The sequence below is a fragment of the Microtus pennsylvanicus genome, chromosome 3, assembly GCF_037038515.1.
Source record: "Microtus pennsylvanicus isolate mMicPen1 chromosome 3, mMicPen1.hap1, whole genome shotgun sequence".
Taxonomy (NCBI): domain Eukaryota; kingdom Metazoa; phylum Chordata; class Mammalia; order Rodentia; family Cricetidae; genus Microtus; species Microtus pennsylvanicus.
The window spans coordinates 50,212,632-50,230,620 of NC_134581.1; the positions used below are offsets into that span (position 1 = coordinate 50,212,632).

General features: G+C 46.6%; 1 protein-coding gene across 1 annotated transcript in view; it reads right to left on the minus strand.

Moving 5' to 3' along the window:
• Myo1e (myosin IE) overlaps window positions 1-17,989 on the minus strand; it is a 200,027-nt gene that overhangs the window by 102,994 nt on the left and 79,044 nt on the right. Inside the window, exons 2-3 of the mRNA XM_075965339.1 lie at window positions 16,328-16,471; window positions 5,008-5,097 (exon numbers count right to left, since the gene is read on the minus strand). Coding sequence (XP_075821454.1) covers window positions 5,008-5,097; window positions 16,328-16,471 — 234 coding nt within the window. The remainder of the gene's footprint in view (window positions 1-5,007; window positions 5,098-16,327; window positions 16,472-17,989) is intronic.

The following is a 17,989-nucleotide window of genomic DNA, read 5'->3' on the forward strand; positions in this document are numbered from 1 at the left end:
ATTCTAAACGCTGACAGTTTTTTCTTCTCTGTGAGGCAAGTTGCTATCCTTGGATCTCACTGGGAACTGAGGGGTATTCCTAAGGAGGGAAACTTGTATGTTTTCCACAAGAAGATGGCAAGAGGTGTGGTTCCTCACAAGGAGGAACTGGTTCGGCTAGTTTGTTTCCTTTCTCAAGGGGAGGGCTGGAGGTGACACACAACAGTAAGAGAGGCTCCTGGGTGTGTGAAACGGTCTTTAGTTACGTGCACATTTAAAACTAGAGACTGGAGAGATGACTCAGTGGTTAAGAGTACTGGCTACTCTTCCAGAGGACCCAGGTTCAATTTTCAGCACCCACACGGTGGCTCACAACCACGTGTAACTCCAGTTTCAGGATATCTGACGCCCTCTTCTGGCCTCTTCAGGCACTGCATGCACATGGCCGTGCCCAGACATACATGCAGGCAGACGCTCGCACACATAAAACAAAATTAAAATTGGAAAATGCCCCATGCCTAACAGTCATTCTGTCAGCTGACTCCAGCCCCGTGTATTCAGTTGCTAGGCACCTGCTTTCACCAATCCCTCAAAAATTAACAAACAGAGCTTCCACGGTGGCATATAGCTGTAATCCCAGAATTTAAGAAAATTTAAGAGGTGAAACAGGAGGATCAAAGTCATTATTGGCTACTTAGTGAGCTCAAGGCCCAGCATGGGCTACATGAGACTCAATCTCAAAAAACAGGGCTGGTAAGGGGCTCAGCAGACAAAGGCCTTTGCCACTAAGCCTGTCGACTTGAGTTCTGTCTTTTGGACCCACGAGGAAGAAGGAGAAAACTTCCTCCTGCAAGTTGTTCTCTGGCGTCCACAGGCACACCACGGTGCACACAAATAAACAGACAAACGTGAGAAAATATTTTTAAAGCAAACAGAAATAAAAACGCTTCATGTGGTGCAGGAGAGGAGAAAAGCTGAGTCCAGGTGACACACCGTCCCGTCTCGGAGGGTCTCACAAGGAGAGGGAGAAGATGAACAGGACGGCGATTTTAGAAGATAAATCCACACAAAAACATAAGGAATAATTTGCTTAAACCATCCTTAAATTTTCTTACACAGGGATGGACTTGAAGAAAAGGGTGCTGCCTGAGAAACCGCTGCATACTGCCAAGCTCTAAAGACCTCAGTGGCAAAAGGGGATGGAGGGGAGAGGGGAGACACTGTCTGTAAGCAAAGTACTCGTGTGTCCCAGACCCAGTGTCCCCTACCCATAGGGAGCCACCTAGTAAGAGCTGGAGGCTCTTCTCGGGAATGCAGAACTCCTAACAGGGCTCAAGCTGTATGTTAAGCCTGCCTTCATGGTGACAGGGAGGCCTGCTGGGACCACAGACATGGCCTTCATGGTGACAGGGAGGCCTGCTGGGACCACAGACATGGCCTTCATGGTGACAGGGGAGGCCTGCTGGGACCGCAGACATGGCCTTCATGGTGACAGGGAGGCCTGCTGGGACCGCAGACATGGCCTTCATGGTGACAGGGAGGCCTGCTGGGACCACAGACATGGCCTTCATGGTGACAGGGGAGGCCTGCTGGGACCGCAGACATGGTTTTAGATGGGCTTCTTCTCTACAGATTACTAATCAGAATGACGGGTAACCTCTGGGAAAACAGGTAAGCAGAACGTTGCACGGAAGAACAGAGGGTGCAGACTGGAAGGAGGGGCGTGGCGAGAACGCTGCCTAGTGGAGGGAAACAAGAGACAATCTGCGCTGGCTAGTTTACATCAACCTGACCCAGGCGAGAGGCTCCTGAGAGGAGGGAGCCAGTTGAGAAAATGCCCCCATAGGCTGGGGTGGGTGCAAGACTGTAGGGCATTTTCTTTATTAGTGACTGAAGTGGAAGGCCCAGTCCTTTGTGGGTGGGGTCACCCCTGGGCTGGTAGTTCCTAGGTTTTATAGGAAAGCAGCCAGGGGGAGAAAGCCAGAAAGCAGCACTCCTCCATGGCCTCTGCATCAGCTCCTGTCTTCAGATTCCAAGTCTGTTTGAGTTCTTGTCCTGACTTCCTTCAGTAATGGGTTATAATGTGGAAGTGTAAGCCAAATGACCCTTTCCTCCACAACTTGCTTTTGGTCACGGTGTTCATCATACAAAACATAGCAATAGTAACCCTGACTAAGACACAAGCCTTTCCCGTTAAGGTTCCTAAACTGTTTAATGGAAGTTATACCCTTGGCTCTTTTTTTTTTTTTTTTTTGATTTTTCGAGACAGGGTTTCTCTGTAGCTTTTGGTTCCTGTCCTGGAACTAGCTCTTGTAGACCAGGCTGGCCTCGAACTCACAGAGATCCACCTGCCTCTGCCTCCCGAGTGCTGGGATTAAAGGCGTGCACCATCACCGCCAGGCTACCCTTGGCTCTTGAGGGTCACTTACACTCCTCCCATCCCCAGACAGGGTCTCATGGATCTCAGGCTTGCCTCCATCTCCCTATGTGGCTGAGGGTGACTTTGAACTACAAGGTACCAGGCCGGGTTTATTCAGTGTTGGGGGTGGGATCCAGCATGCAGCCTCAGCCCCATCTCTGAAGCCCGATACTCTCTGCTGGTTTCCTTCCCACCTACACTTTCACCCAGCCTCCGCCTTGGTGCCTACGGAGTGCTGAGTAGCCACCTCCTCTGATGTCCTATCTCTCAATCGAGAACCCAAAGTCATTAAGATGTGAGTTTAACTCCTGGCTCCGTAGATAAAGTGATACAGTTCTCACATGGACGGGTCTAGCATTGTTGCAAGCACACACAGTGCCTAACACTCAGTAAAAACTATTTGTATGACAGTGTTACCAAGAGCAATGAAAATAAAGATTTTTTCCTTTAAATTATAACATTTCTATACAGAGAACTCTTAAAAAGATAAACAGCATAGAAAAGGGCTGGCACACAGTGACTCTCCAGAGAACTTGAAAGAAACACGTCTGTGCTTGAGTGTGTTCGTGTGTGTGTGTGTGTGTGTGTGTGTGTGTGTGTGTGTATCTCAGCTCTTCGTGTTGGAGCCTTGCTGTTACTGGTGGGGGTGGGGGTGTCAGGCCAGCTCCATGCCAGCTGCCCTAGGATTGTGGACTGGAGTGCCAGGGCAGGGCGCGGACCTCGGCTGACAGTGTTGTCCTTGTGCCGGCCCCTGATAAAGGCGGCATTATCAAAGGTCTCCCGTGGCAGCCTCCTTGAGCTCCAGCTACCAGCAGCGTTTATCCGGCAACAATGGGGTGCGCACTATCTCTGGGTAAATGCCTTCCACTTCAACTGGATTTATGTGTTCTTTTGTTTGGCTTCCAGGGCCGGGATTAATAATGGCTCTTGTGTTTCTGCTCTGAAGAAGGGAAGGAAGAAGATGCAGAGTCTAGGGCTAAGCGGTGGGATGAACTGCAGAATGAGACACGTTGGGAAGGATTGCTGGTTACACTTCTAACCCACAGATGAAGTGACTGTGGAGTGGGTGTGGACAGAGAGCAGCCACTTTAGTAAATGAAGTAATGCAAGATGCATTTTCAAGCCAGAGCCAAAGCTTCAAGGGTTCTAATTCTCAAAGTTCCCAGCATCTCATTGATTTTTACCTATGACTGATTTTCCTTTTTGGTTTTGTTTTTCAAGACAGGATTTCACTGTAAAGCCCTAGCTGTCCTAGGTCTCTGAAGACCAGGCTGGTCTCGAACTCGCAGAGATTCACCTGCCTTTGCCTCCTACAGTGTGCCACCACTGCCTGGCTGACTCTTTTTCTAAGTGTGTGTGTGTGTGTGTGTGTGGCTGACTCTTTTTCTAAGTGTGTGTGTGTGTGTGTGTGTGTGTGTGTGTGTGTGTGTGAGAGAGAGAGAGAGAGAGAGAGAGAGAGAGAGAGAGAAAGAAAGAAATAGAAGTATGTGTGTTCATGCTTGCTTTGATGTGGAGGACAGGGGACAACTTTGGGTGTTACTCTCAGGAATTGAGTCTGACTCCTTTGGGACTGGGTCTCTCATTGGCCTGGAGGCCATCATTAGGCTAGACTGGACAGCGAGCCCCAGGGACTGTCCTGTCTGCACCTCCTCAGCACTGAGTTTACAAACACACACTACTATGTGCCGCATCTTCACCTGGGTTCCGGGGCGCAAACTCAGGCCCTCAAGCCCGTGACCTATCCCCCAGCTCCTCTGGTCCTCAAGCCCGTGACCTATCCCCCAGCTCCTCTGGTCCTCAAGCCCATGACCTATCCCCCCAGATCCTCAGGTCCTCAAGCCCGTGACCTATCCCCCCAGCTCCTCAGGTCCTTAAGACCATGACCTATCCCCCAGCTCCTTTGGTCCTCAAGCCCGTGACCTATCCCCCCAGCTCCTCTGGTCCTCAAGCTCGTGACCTATTCCCCAGCTCCTCTGGTCCTCAAGCTTATGACCTATCTCCCCAGCTCCTCTGGTCCTCAAGCCTGTGACCTATCCTCCCAGCTCCTTTGGTCCTCAAGCCCGTGACCTATCCCCCCAGCTCTTCTGGTCCTCAAGCTCATGACCTATCCCCCAGCTCCTCCTGTGCTTCTTTTCATTACTGATAACTTTGGAGCACACATGGAAGCCAGAAGACCACTGCAGACTCTGCGTAATGCAACCCACTTAACTAATTATATATGTATATTAACCCCATGTTAGTCTATACCCCCTTGAGTTCCATGCTGAAGATCAGTATCCAATTAAAATAAAAAATCAGGTAGGCAGTGCTGGTGCACACCTTTAATCCCAGCACTCGGGAGGCAGAGGCAGGCGGATCTCTGTGAGTTCTAGGCCAGCCTGGTCTACAGAGTGAGTTCCAGGACAAGCTACACAGAGAAACCCTGTCTCGAAAATTAAAAAACAAAACAAAACAAAAAAACAAAAAACCTCAAACAAGGTCATTTACTTGACCTCCCCCAATTAATAATCCATAAGAAAATGTAAATGTACTGATAACTTCATGGAAAAACTAGGTATAAATGACAAAATCCCTGAACACTGCAGCAACTTATCGAGTACGTAACTTACCGCTCCTTGGTACATTTCAATTTCCTTCTCTCCAAAATACGGCATCTGCTTGAAAGGGTTGACGGAGATTAACACGGATCCTATGTATGTCTGGATTTCAGTCTGGTTAAGGTCCATCATTCACCTTCACAGAAACAGGCTTTTCAGTCAACAGATGCTACGGAGCATGCAATGAGCTGCTGGACGGAAGGACAGCCAGGGTGGACGTTATGAACACCACAAAGGCAAAAGCAGTCATTTACACAGCTCAGGGCTTACTCCTCCCCAGGAACAGCAACGAGGTTCATCATCAATGCTGCAAAAAGGATTCTACATAGACTAAAGTACCTTCTTCTAAGACCAGCAGCATGAAGAGCTAGGAACACACACACACATACACACACACACACAGAATTCTACATAAACTGAAGTACCTTCTTCTCAGCCCAGCAGCATGGAGAGCTAGGAACACACACACACACACACACACACACACACACACACACACACACACACACACGGCATAGAAGTGCCAGGGCACAATCAGGTCAGTGAGCAGCCCTCTTCCATTGGAACGTGTACCTCTGAGGTAAATGACCCAAACATTTGTTTCCCCCCTGAACAAACGGGGACCCCAAAGCTTTGGGAAAGTGAGAGGTACCAACATTACCAAACGTTCTAATTCTCAAAGTTCTCAGCATCTCATTTATTTTTATCCATTTACATTGGGAGAAGAAAATAACAATTCCACACAGTTAAGGCTTAGAGAAGAAAGATAGTATTTGGAGAATCCAGGAATGCTTCTCTGAGAGGAAGTGTGCACTGGATGTCAAGTTTTGCTTGTTTTTTATAACTAAAAAAATTTTTTTAAGTTATTTTATGTGGGGTAGACTGGGTCCACCACATTTGTGTGGAGGCCAGAGGAGAACTTCCTGCAGTTGGTCCTCCCTCCCTCCTTGCTGAGGCAGGATCTCTCTTGTGGTTCCTGCGGTGCTGACCCTTCATATCCGCATCCAGCTGTTTATGTAGGTTCCGGGAAATAGACTCAGGTCTTCGGACTTGGCAAACACTTTTACCCACCGAGTCATCTCTTTTGCCTCCCCTTAAAGTCTCACCGTGTATATGTGTGTTTGAAGTTGTTTATAATTAAAATAAAAATAAACAAAAACAACCCCAGTGTGTATGTATGTATCTGGAAGATTATGGTGTGTGTGTGTGTGTGTGTGGTGTGTGTGTGTAATACATACACATGTTTGCATGAGGGTGTCTGTACCTGTGACCTGTGCATGTGAGGAAGCCAGAAAAGGAGGCTGTGTGTCTCTGCCCTTGAGTCAGGATCTCTAACTGAACCTGGAGCTAGGCTGGCCACCAAGGAGCCCCAGGGGTCCTTCTGTCTGCCAGACACAGTGCTGATGGTACAGGCATGCACAGGCATATCCAGCTTTTCCCATGGACACTAGGGGATTTGAACTCGGGTCCTCATTCTTACATAGCAAGCACTTTTTTGTTGTTGTTGTTGTTGTTGTTTTTTTTTGAGACAGGGTTTCTCTGTAGCTTTGGGGCCTGTCCTGGAACTAGTTCTTGTAGACCAGGCTGGCCTCGAAGTCACAAAGATCTGCCTGCCTCTGCCTCCCAAGTGCTGGGATTAAAGGCACGCACACCACAGACCGTATACCAAGCACTCTTGTCCACTGGGCCAATCTCCCCAACCCAGTTTTATACATTTTGATGAACTCAAGTAAGGGGATGTTATGAGATTGCCTTCCACCCTTTTCTCAGCAACTACTTTGTGCTGGTTGTTTACAACACACCAGGCACTTTAAGGTGCTGGGAATTCAGCAGTGAACAAACAGAACAAATTAAACATTTTGTCCCCTCTGAGGGAAGAAAATCATGAAAAAAAAATCAGCACCCCCCCCCCAGCCATTAGATTTCTGTTGTTTTTCTTATTTCGGAGGCAGTGTCTCTTGCTGTTTCTTAGGTTGGTCTTCGCTTTTGGTTCGTATGATTTTCCAGCTTCAGCCTCCTGACTACTGGGATCTGCAGGTGTGCACAACTGTGTCCCACTCAAAATTGTTCAACTAATTGTGAACTAGAAATATCTTCATTTTAACAAATAAATCATTGAAACCAAATCTATTAACAAATAAACAGTTTCAAATAATAAAAGGAATATAAAACTGTGAGATTATTTCTCGGGGAAGCCATTTCTATAATAGGGATATATAACAGGGGGCTGGCTCAAACAGGGTGGATCCCCAAGCCCAGTCCAACTCTCACCTGGGGCATTATACTGGTAATTGTCATGTGTTGTTTGAACTTAGAAGCTGGTTCCCTGCCCTGACTTCAGACAAGCATTTTATGTCATGTCCTCAAAGACCCATATCTAAGGATCGGTTGGTAGCCACGCATGTGTGACGAGGGAGAGAGCAGCAAAACAGTGCAAGAGTAAACTCGCTGTGCCGTTGAGTATAGCCAGCTGATAATCTATTTCTAATAGAAATCACTATTGATATACAAGTGCCTACCATGGGGCAGAGAAGCCAGACAGCTCAGCCATGGAAAGGAAGCTCAGTTGGGAGCTACAGCCAACTACTTCAACTTCCCCAGTCAGTTTCTGATGGATTCTGATGATTCAGCCTGGTTTGATGACGCCATATCTGTCTGTTGCTAATTTTTTTTCTTTTACTTGGAAGCTCCACTCAGGGAACTCTCCCCTCTGCCTGGGAGTCTCTCAATCAAGAATGCCAGCTGACTGCTTCAATGCCAGTTTTCCCCGTTGATTTCTACTGAATGTTTTGAGTTCCTGGTTTGATGACATATGTCTCTCCCTATCTATCTATCTATCTATCTATCTATCTATCTATCTATCTATCTATCTATCTATCTATCAATTTCCCCCTCATTATTTTATTCCTACTTGCTACACACTCAATAAGTTCAAACTCAAAACCAAAGGCACAGCTGTTGTAGAGCACTTTCCAGACTGTACAGAACATATCTCTAAGCTGTGGTTAATGGATGATGGGAATAAACCAAGACCTATTTAATTAACAACCTTTCTGTGGAAATAGACGAAATAATCAATGAACAGCAATCAGCACCTAGATGCCATTCCCTCAACTCATGTTCTTAGATGCATGTGTCATTACATAGTGATATCTCTCACATCATAATGCAGGTGACCACTTTGGCCTTAGATGAAATATGGAATTATTAATAGACATTATAAATGGGTGTGGGTATGTCAAATAATTTAAACACACACACAGACACAAAATGACTCAACTGCTTTTTTTCACTTCACTTGTTACTGACCAGAAAGACCTTCCAAGTTGAAAAATGAAGATAAATTAATAATAGAGAAAAGATAGTGATGACGTGCTTTTTTAATATTTAATTTTGATTGTTCAAGAGATGAAAGATGCCCATGGCTGGACAGTGATAACACATGCCTTTAATCCCAGCACTCTATGAGTTCAAGGCCAGTGTGGTCTACAGAGTGGATTCCAGGACAGGCACCAAAGCTATACAGAGAGACCCTGTCTCAGAAAAACAAAACAAAACAAAACAAAAAAGCAGAAGTTCAAGGTTATCGTCAGCTACATAGGGAGGCAAAGGTCAGCCTGGGCTAGAGGCTCTGTTGGGTAGGTGGAGGGTGCAATGAATAACAGCTTTTTGTAACTAGCAAGTACTTCCATTGCTATTGTTAGTTGGGAATAAAAAAATATAGACCACTTCATCAAATCTGGATGTGGAGTAAACAATGAGAATGTTTAAGCTATAAGCAGACCTAGAGTAACGTTGGGGCACACTTGCACTAAAAGGTTACTTGTTTAGCTGAGACTGAACTATAACTGGGCGATCCCTATTTTGTTCACGTATCAACCTTACATTTAAATCAGCAGTGCAAGGTTTCATGAGGGAGGATTGGGATGCTCTGCAGTCTCTCCTTACTTAGAACTAAGAGGCTTTGTCTACTCCAAAACCCACATTAGGAGCTGGAGAAATGGTCCAGCAGTTAAGAGCACTGGCTGCTCTTCCAGAGTACCAGGGTTCAATTCTCGGCGCCCACACTGTGTATCACGATCGTCTGTAACTCAGTTCCCTGGGATCCATGCCCCTCCTCGGGCACCAGGCAAGCATGTGGCCCACATACATGCAGGCAAAAGGCCCATACACATAAATTAAATTATAAATAAATAAAATAGAATCTATCTTAGTAGGATTTTTTTTATTCTTAAGATTTGTGTAAGGATTGCAGGGCAGTGGTGGTGCATGCCTTTAATCCCAGCACTTGGGAGGCAGAGGCAGGAGGATCTCTGTGCATTCAAGGCCAGCCTGGTCTACAGAGCTAGTTCTAAGACAGCCAGGACTGTTACACTGAGAAACCCTATCTCAAAAAACGAGGAGAAATAAAAAAGATTTGTGTAAGCATCTAATAATCAAAACTGAAGGGATAGGTTTTGTCTCTCATCCGGATTCTCTTGCTCAATGGCTGTAACTATTCTTAGGGTAGGACCAAGTTGAAGGCTGTAAAATGCCAATTCTGAGCAAAAAACAAACCAGGGAGACATGAGCCTTCCACAGAAGACAGCACCCTTCCCTTCATGGTAAAGGATACACTGTGAACCAGCCACTTCCTGGGGACAACGGGCCACTGCCACAGGAGAAGAAAGGGCTGCATGAGGGTGAAAGCCAAAGGCGTCCTGCCCCTCCCCCACACCCCTAGCCACCTAACAAATAGAACTGAGGTGAGTATGGGCTGGAAATGGAGCCATGGTTGTTTAAGTGTGCTTTGTGAACAACCTCTTCTAGAGTGTTCTAGGCTGATGCGGAGGCAGTGACTCAGGTGAGAATGAAGGGGATGCTATAGACTCTCCCCTAAATTTCCCAGCAGGGTCCCCCAGAGAATCAGCATCTGAGAAGACTGATGAAAGACAAAGTTAGATTTGAAAAGGTCACTATGTCCCGATTCCACCACACTAAGTACCTACAAACGCACCTACATCTGAACCGGCCAGAGTAACAAATTCAGTTGCTTCCAGTTGGAGTTGGACTTCATTGTGTATCTAAACAATTTCACCTTCTCTATCTGGCTGGGTCTTTAGAGACCTGAGCTAATACCCAAAGAGTTCAGGGCCCTGGTGGGTTTGGAGCTCCAAAAAAGTCCCTCAGTCCTCCCTCCCACACCCAATACATAATTCAGGTGCGCCTCTGGGGACACCGCCAGGGCCATTATCTCTACACACATAATCTTCCACAGTGAGGGTGTGGCTTAAAGTTAATTCTCAAACTGCAGGCAGATATGAAGCTATGATACCAAATAAAAGTGGGGCGGGGGTGGGGCGCCTCATTTAAGAGACAATGAGAGTCAGGAGGAACCAGGCAGATCTTCAACTGACTGGTTCCCAGATGTTGGTCCATGTGTCTATGAATGCTCATCCACCTGCAGCACAAATGATAAGGGAAATAAAAAAGAACAACATGCTGAATTTTTCATGAGGCTCAATTCAGGGCTGGCAAGATGACTCAACCGGTCAAGACACTCGCCACCACACCCAGTGACCTGGGCTTCATCCTGGAAACCTACGCAAAGGTGCCGGGAAAGAATCAACTCCTGAACGATGTCACCTGACTTCTGAGCCTTTGTGCCTCTCCCCCAACGATAATGACGGATTCCACAAAACCCAGTTCATCCGGTGTAAAGGACCGTTCTTTGGCTTTAGAGCATCTCCTTTCAACACACATAGTGTAAGATGGCCTTTTGGGGGATGTAGGGATGAGGTGAGCCTCTGCCGACCTCTGTCTCATTCTTAACTTTGAAAAGAAGTTATTTCTTATTTTTTAAAGATTTGTTTTTACTTATGTATATGTGTGCTTGTTGATTGTATACGGTGGCTGTGGAGGCCAGAAGAGGGTATTAGACTCCCTGGAGCTAGAATTATTGTCAGTTGTGAATGAGCCCCCAATGAGAGTGCTGGAGACTCGGGTCCTCCAGGAGAGCAGCAGCACTCTTAACCACCCAGTGATCACCCTAGTCCATTTCTTAGTATTCTTTTGTGACAGGTTTTCGTGTATCCCTGACTGACCTAAAGGTTACAGTGTACCTGAGGATGTTTGATCTTCCTGCCTTTCTTAGGAGGACAGTGCTTGGTTTATGTGGCGGTGGGGATTGAACCCAGGGCTTCCTCAAGCGCACTAGGGAGGTATTCTCCCAACGAGGCTACATGTCCCGCCCTCCATATGTATTTTGAAGATTAGGCAAAGCTAAGAGCATTGAACTGCTGAACACGATGACAGCCTACAGCGATAAGTCAACCTCACCACATATATATTACTGGAAAGTGAAGGAAGGGGAGGCCTCTGGCTAAAGTCCTATATTTGGAGAAGCTCTGAGCCAGAACTTGAACCTTTGGTTCCAGTCACAAGACCAATGTCTCACCCAGCTCGCTGTCCCCTCTGTGTGAACCGGCTGCTGAGGGCCAAGTTTCATTCTGAATGACTAAGAGCACACTGCCTCTCCAAATCACTGGTCTGGCAGGACAGCCTGAACTCCTCACTGAGGGATTAAAAATGCCAAGCACGTTTGAGTGCGGTGGCCTTTGAGGGAAGAAAGCTTAAAGATAGTTGGAGCAGCAAGTGAGAAGTGCTCCACACAGGAACTCTGCTCAGCCAAGCGGCTGGAGCTACAGCTCTTTTCTTTCCAAACTCCAGAACTTTCTCCCCTTGCACCTTTTGGAACGTAATTTTAAGCAGTGTGGCAGCCATCTCTAAGAAACGGATGGTAAACTCAGCCTTCCTCTGGGGGCTTTAGCGGCCAGACAATGTCAGCGTGTTCTAAGCGGATTTTGTTTCCTAACGGAGAACAAAGCAACCATGCTTGGCCTGCATGCATTAGCCACCGAGTGCCCTTTGTGCTGATCTACAATACAAAACAGGGCTGGTATTATGGGCGGGAGAAGTAAAAGGGGTGCTCATAGTTATTAACCTCTCTTTTGCCTTGACAAACACAGAAGAAACAAAGAACGAAGTCATCTTTCACTTACAAGAACGCTATGCTATGGGTTCTCTCTGAAGACTGAAGTGGTCACGGAGACCAGAGGGAAAGAAGGGAAGGCAGATACTGCTGTTACAAACATCCATCAGCAGCGCCAGGCCTCCCCGGAGCTGGAAGTGACTCCCTCCCACCTGCCGAAAGCAAGCCCATTTACGCAGGAGTGGGCAGAGATGTCTAAATCATAAAGTCATTAGTGGTCAAGCAGCTCATTTCCTCGGGCAAACGCACCATTAGTCAGTTATTGACTCAAAGGCCTTCACTACCCCCTGCCCCCTGCCCCATCGAGTCATTAAAAAAATTCTGCTGTCTGAATTTAAAAAGTCTTGAGAGTCAACAGATTTTCAGGGATCACTTAATACAACGTATCCCGTGCCAAGAACTGTGCGGCAAAGCCAAAAATACCTGGGGGGGGGTGCGGTTTGTTAAGCAGCAAGAGAGCATGCACGTTTGTGTAGACGCACGCGGGAGAACACTAAAGGCTGAGAGATCCACAGGAACTCGCCCTGGGTGGTAGGATTTCGGGTGGTTTAGTGTCTTTCCCTCTGCTAGGCTGCATTACATAAGTCATGTCAAGTAAATATACTGCTTGGAAGGGCTTTTACAACTTGTTCTCTGCATAAAAGTTATGCTGTCTGTCTGCAAGAAGCTTCTGGGCCCGTATCAGTAAACAGCCTGCTGAGGGGCACGGCTGTCTGGACTGAGGCTGGACTGACTTTAGGCAACGGCCACCATCATTGCTTTTGTCTTCTCTCATTCAGCTGATCGAACACCACGTCTACCGGGTAGGGAAAAGGCTCAGTGGGTGCTAATGCTTGCTGTGAAAACAAGAGTACCCAAGTTCGAATCCCTAGTAAAGCCAGCCATGGCTACACATGCCTGTAACCCCAGCATTGGGGAGGCATAAACAGGTTCATGTTAGGAGCTCCCTAGAAAACCGGAGTGGTTCATCAGCCTGGCCTGGTGAGCTTAGGGTTCAGTGAGAGGCATTTGACTCAAAAATAAGATGAAAAACAATAGAGGAAGACATCCAATGCCCTCCCCTGGCCTCCAGAGGCACACATAAGGGTACATGCACTAACACACACATGTGTGCATACCACACACACATGTGTACATACGACACACACACACACACCAAACAGGCAAACAAACCCCCACATTTCTCTGTAAATAATTAAAAACACAAGCCTACATCCCAAGGCTTTTGGATCTTCCATTTTAAAGTTTCTAGCGCTGGGATGCAGCTCAATAGGTAGAAGCCAGGCAGTCTGGATCCACAACCTGCACCCAGTCCTTCCTAACCCACCTACCAGTTTCCATGTGCCGTGGGGACTTGTACACAACATTTTTTGATGGTGTTAAATCCAAATGAAATAAACAGATTTCCGTGTGTGTGACCAGAGGAGAGGAGAGGAGAACTAAAGTACACACGACTGCTTCCTTACGGTCAAACTAAGGCACATGGAGCAGATGGTGGCGCTAATTCTGCTCTGGAAAGTAATTGCTTTGGACTTCCGAAGGTCAGATAGCCTGTTTCAGTGGCTTGGCTAGGCCATGGTACCCATGAAAGCGGCAGAATCTGTCATTAAACAAGCACAGTTGTATCCCAGGGGAACTTCCGTTTAAAGACAACGGTGGGCAGGATCTGTCTGTAAGCTACAGGCCACTGTTAACCAAGAGGATGCTGTTGACTCCAAGTTAACAATAATGTCATATTGTAATGTGCATTATATCATCAAATTGCCATGTGCCGTTCGAGCGGAGCAGCTGCCTCCCCTTCAGCCCCAAGCATGTTATTGTCAAGAATCTTCTAAAACTGCCTGCCCAGGGTCAGGTGGCTCCCTGGCTCTGCCAGGGGCTTGGCAGGGTGGAGAGGGGAGAATCAGCAAGCAGCTGAGGGTAATAAACACATTGTGCCCTTGAGAACAGCTAGACTGTAAACTATTTCCAACCTTATTATTCTTGTTTGTCCTATAATGTAAAATCTCTGCAGCAGGAACAAGAGGCCGGAGCTCAGCCTCGAGAAGCTAGCTCATCCGTGGAGGGAAGACTCAACCAGAAACTCCGTGTTCCTGCTGGACGTCCCGCAGCCCCCAGTTTGCTATTATCTTATCTGCTGTTAACTGTTTTTGTTTTGTTTTTTATCTTGGAAATCTCACCATGGGGGACAATCTGCTCCACGGTGCATACTGGCCTCAATGTGGCTTCCCTAGTAAGTTTCTGCTCGATGTTAACTTTCAGTTTGGTGGTGCTGTCTTTTAGGCCACCCCAGCTGTCTCTGCAGCGTGTCCTGGGTGCCTGTCTAATGATGTCTTATTATATGTTCGAGGTTTCTCTCTATCTGCCACGTACTATTTATTTTTCTACTTTTGCTTGCTACATGTTTAATAAACTCACTTACTCAGAAACTAAAAACAGCCAGGAGGTGGTTGGTGAAGCATGCCTTTAATCCCAGCACTTGGGAGGCAGCGGCAGATGGATCTCTGAGTTTGAGGCCAGCCTGGTCTACAGAGCATACTCCAGAACAGCCAGGGCTACACAGAGAAACATTGTCCTGAAAAACAAAAATAACAACAACAAGCAAAAAAAAACCAAAAGCAGAGCTACTGTAGATAATTCTCTGGACTGGACAGCGCAAATATGTCAAAGTTGATCAGAGATTTTTAAATGGCTAAACCACATATCCAAGTATAGGAAGTGACAGACCTGTTAGTTAGCCTGATTTAACTATTCTATAATGTCCACATGCATCAAAACATCACATCTTATCCCAAAAATATGTATGGAGGCTAGAGAGATGGCTCAGTGGTTAAAGGCTTGTACTGCTCTTTCGGAGGATCAGAGTTCTGAACCTCTATGGTCTCCTTGGACACTGCTCGCTCGCTCTCTCTCTCTCTCTCTCTCTCTCTCTCTCTCTCTCTCTCTCTCTCACACACACACACACACACACATTTACATAATTAAAAATAATTTAAAAAAATCTTGCTTGGGCTGGGTGGTGTATGCCCTTGATCCCAGTACTTCAGATACAGGAACAAGCAGATCTCTATGAATTCAAAGCAAGCCTGGTCTACAAAACAAATTCCAGACCAGCAAGAGACAATAATGAAACCCACAAAACCCTTTTAAAATATACAAACAACTCGTACATTAAAAATTTAAATAACGCTATTATAACGGTCAACAAGTTTGAATATATATTGAGCCTTAAAAAGAGGGCTTTAGGAATTTACCTGCACGGATATTTAGAGGAAATTCCCTTTTTGGTCAATAAGAAACAGCACAGTATTGTTTGCAATGGTTCAAGTGTCTTGAAGTAATGGGCATTGCCACAGGAGTATTGAGTGAGTTAAACACCTAAACACACCAGTGATGGGCAGGCAGCCAAGGCAGCCTGCAAAAGTATAGCTGTCTAGGTTTTGGTGATTCTAATAGTCAAGTAAAGACGGCAAGTAATAAACAAAAAGCCCCCGGTGAGAAAACTTCCCAGGGTGCTCTGGGTGAAACCCAAGATGCACGTTACGTCATAAAGCACCCATGCTTCCTAGACACTACCATCAGGAGCCACCCCAGCATCAGCCACCCCAGCATCAGCCTTTGGCACCTGGGCACCGCTGTACAGGTCACACAGACCTTTGCATGGCTGTGACTAACCCAGGTGACATTTCACTAACGTATAGTTGCTCCAAGGAAAACTCCTGAGTGCAGGAGGCGCATCCTCCACTATCATAGTTCTCCGGACTGTGAAGTCAAGACACGTTTCCAAGAGGTGTGTGCCCTGTGCTTTTAAAGCCCTGTTATAAAATGGCATCTGGCAAGCTAACAGGGAAACACACCAGGCATTTTCAAGAGCTGATCATCCCTTCCCGTGTTTCCTTCAGCAAATATAAAGGTTCAGAAAAACTGGGGAGGCGTCTTTTCTATTCATCAGGTGATTCATTTTAAATCTTCATAGTCTGGAGGGAAGAGTTCCTATCATGTCATCGGGATGACACAGAACCCTGCAGACAGGGCAGGATTAGACACTTAGAATACATGATGCTGTAGCTCAAAGGGACACTATCATGGAGCTGCACTTAGACCCCGTGAGATGCCAGGAAAACACTTTAGCCTCATCTTTGCCCTTGGAAGCACAGCTGCCCCATTCTGAAAGCGAAAATACTAAGAGCCCGTTCTGAGAGCCAGCTCAGACTTCGGGGAGGCGTGGCTCAGGGGCAGAGACCCACATTACAGTGGAGTTGTCCTATCCCAGGGGTGTGCAAAGGAGAGGACAAAGGATACAAAGATGTAGTCGTCCATGTATCTCTTCTTCAGGTTCTCGACAATGGAGGTCTCTGTGATCTTGGAGAGCAACACCATGTCATCCACGCCACTATGCTTGACATTGTGACTCTGCCAATGGTACCGGTAGGCGCCTTTGCTGCCCTAGAGACAAAAGCAGAAAATGGGTTAGGGTAGTTCATATTCTCCTGGAGTTTTCTAACACCCCCCCCACTCTAATATACGTATTTTTCCAAACAAAATGTATCATAAAGCACACAAAGATTTTGAGTTCCAGCCTTACCACCTATAGATAAGCAGGGAAAAGTCACCCTAGTCCAATGTATTGTGAAAACAGTATACTTTGTTTATTTGATAAACAACAATAATAAATAATATAAAAAAACAAACACAATCTATGAGGGATAGGGCACGGGGCTCTTTACCCTGTGGCACGCTGAAGTGATGACCTTTGAAGGAGATCTCAAAACATTTGAGTTTTCCAGGGAACTAGAGAGATATTTGTTCCCTTGTATACTCATCAAGCAAAAAAGCCTACACACAAACAGAAAAAGGAAAGGAAAGAAACCAGAGGACACGTGTAATCCCGACAAGAAACAAGAGTCTAGAGTACTGTGGTTTGCTGTCAACTTCAGTGTCTCCACAGAGGTGCCGTGTGCTAGGCTAGCTTGATGGACCAAGTTAAGGCTCAGCCCTGCCTGGACGGTGGAAGCTCATGACTTGGGGGAGTTTCAACAAAGCAGGGAAAATTTATGGACAAGGGTATTGAGAAAGGCCAGCTGCTCAGACATCAAAATTAGCATGAGAAAACGGAAGTAGAGGCTGTGTGAGAGACAGGAGAGGCAGGAAAAAGAAAACAAGATGGAAGCTGTATTAACTTTCTTTCACAGGGAAAATACATGATGCTGCTTTGTTTTGTCTGAGGAGGACAACGGGCAAAAAGTTAAGTCCAAGCGGTTCAGAGGGAAAAGCAATCATCAAAATCCAGCCAAGAGGAAGCCACCAACAGGAAAAGCATGCCACACACCAGGGGCTCAAGCTGTGGGAAGAGGTTCTAGAAGGTTTACCACCCATGCCGTCTAGTGGACAGAAACTGCCCATATGATATATTTGGTTTTCCCAGAACAACACATAACATCAATTCTGCAAAATTACCTCGGATGTCACCATTCCTCCTTCCTCTGCGGCAAGCAGAGAGAGCAGAGAGGCTCTGCCCACAGCTTGACTCACAAGGCTCCCTTCGTGTGCCCAAGGCCGACCAGACACAGCCCAGGGTACTCCTCTGGTTCTCTGGCCAACCTCCCACATACACGTGCACACAGAAGGCTAAAAATGTTATTTTCCCTTTGAAAAAGGTAAACATGATTGAAGACAACAGAAAGCCATCGATAAGTGTTTAATGTCAGCAAAGAACAAGGGGCAGGGGAGATGGGTGCCATAGTATGTATGCTTATGCAGACCCTCAAGGTACCCTGTGTCATGTGGACAGCCACCAGGTCCAGTGGCTTCTCTCCATCCCACGGTCCTGCCTGCTGTCTCAGGGACTGAGTCTTCCCCCTGATGTCAACAACGATCCAGGAGTTTAGGGCTCCCTGCTGAGTCTACCAGGTGTCTTTGTTCCAGAAAAATGATATTAAAAGTTGTCACCCTGACCTCAAATTT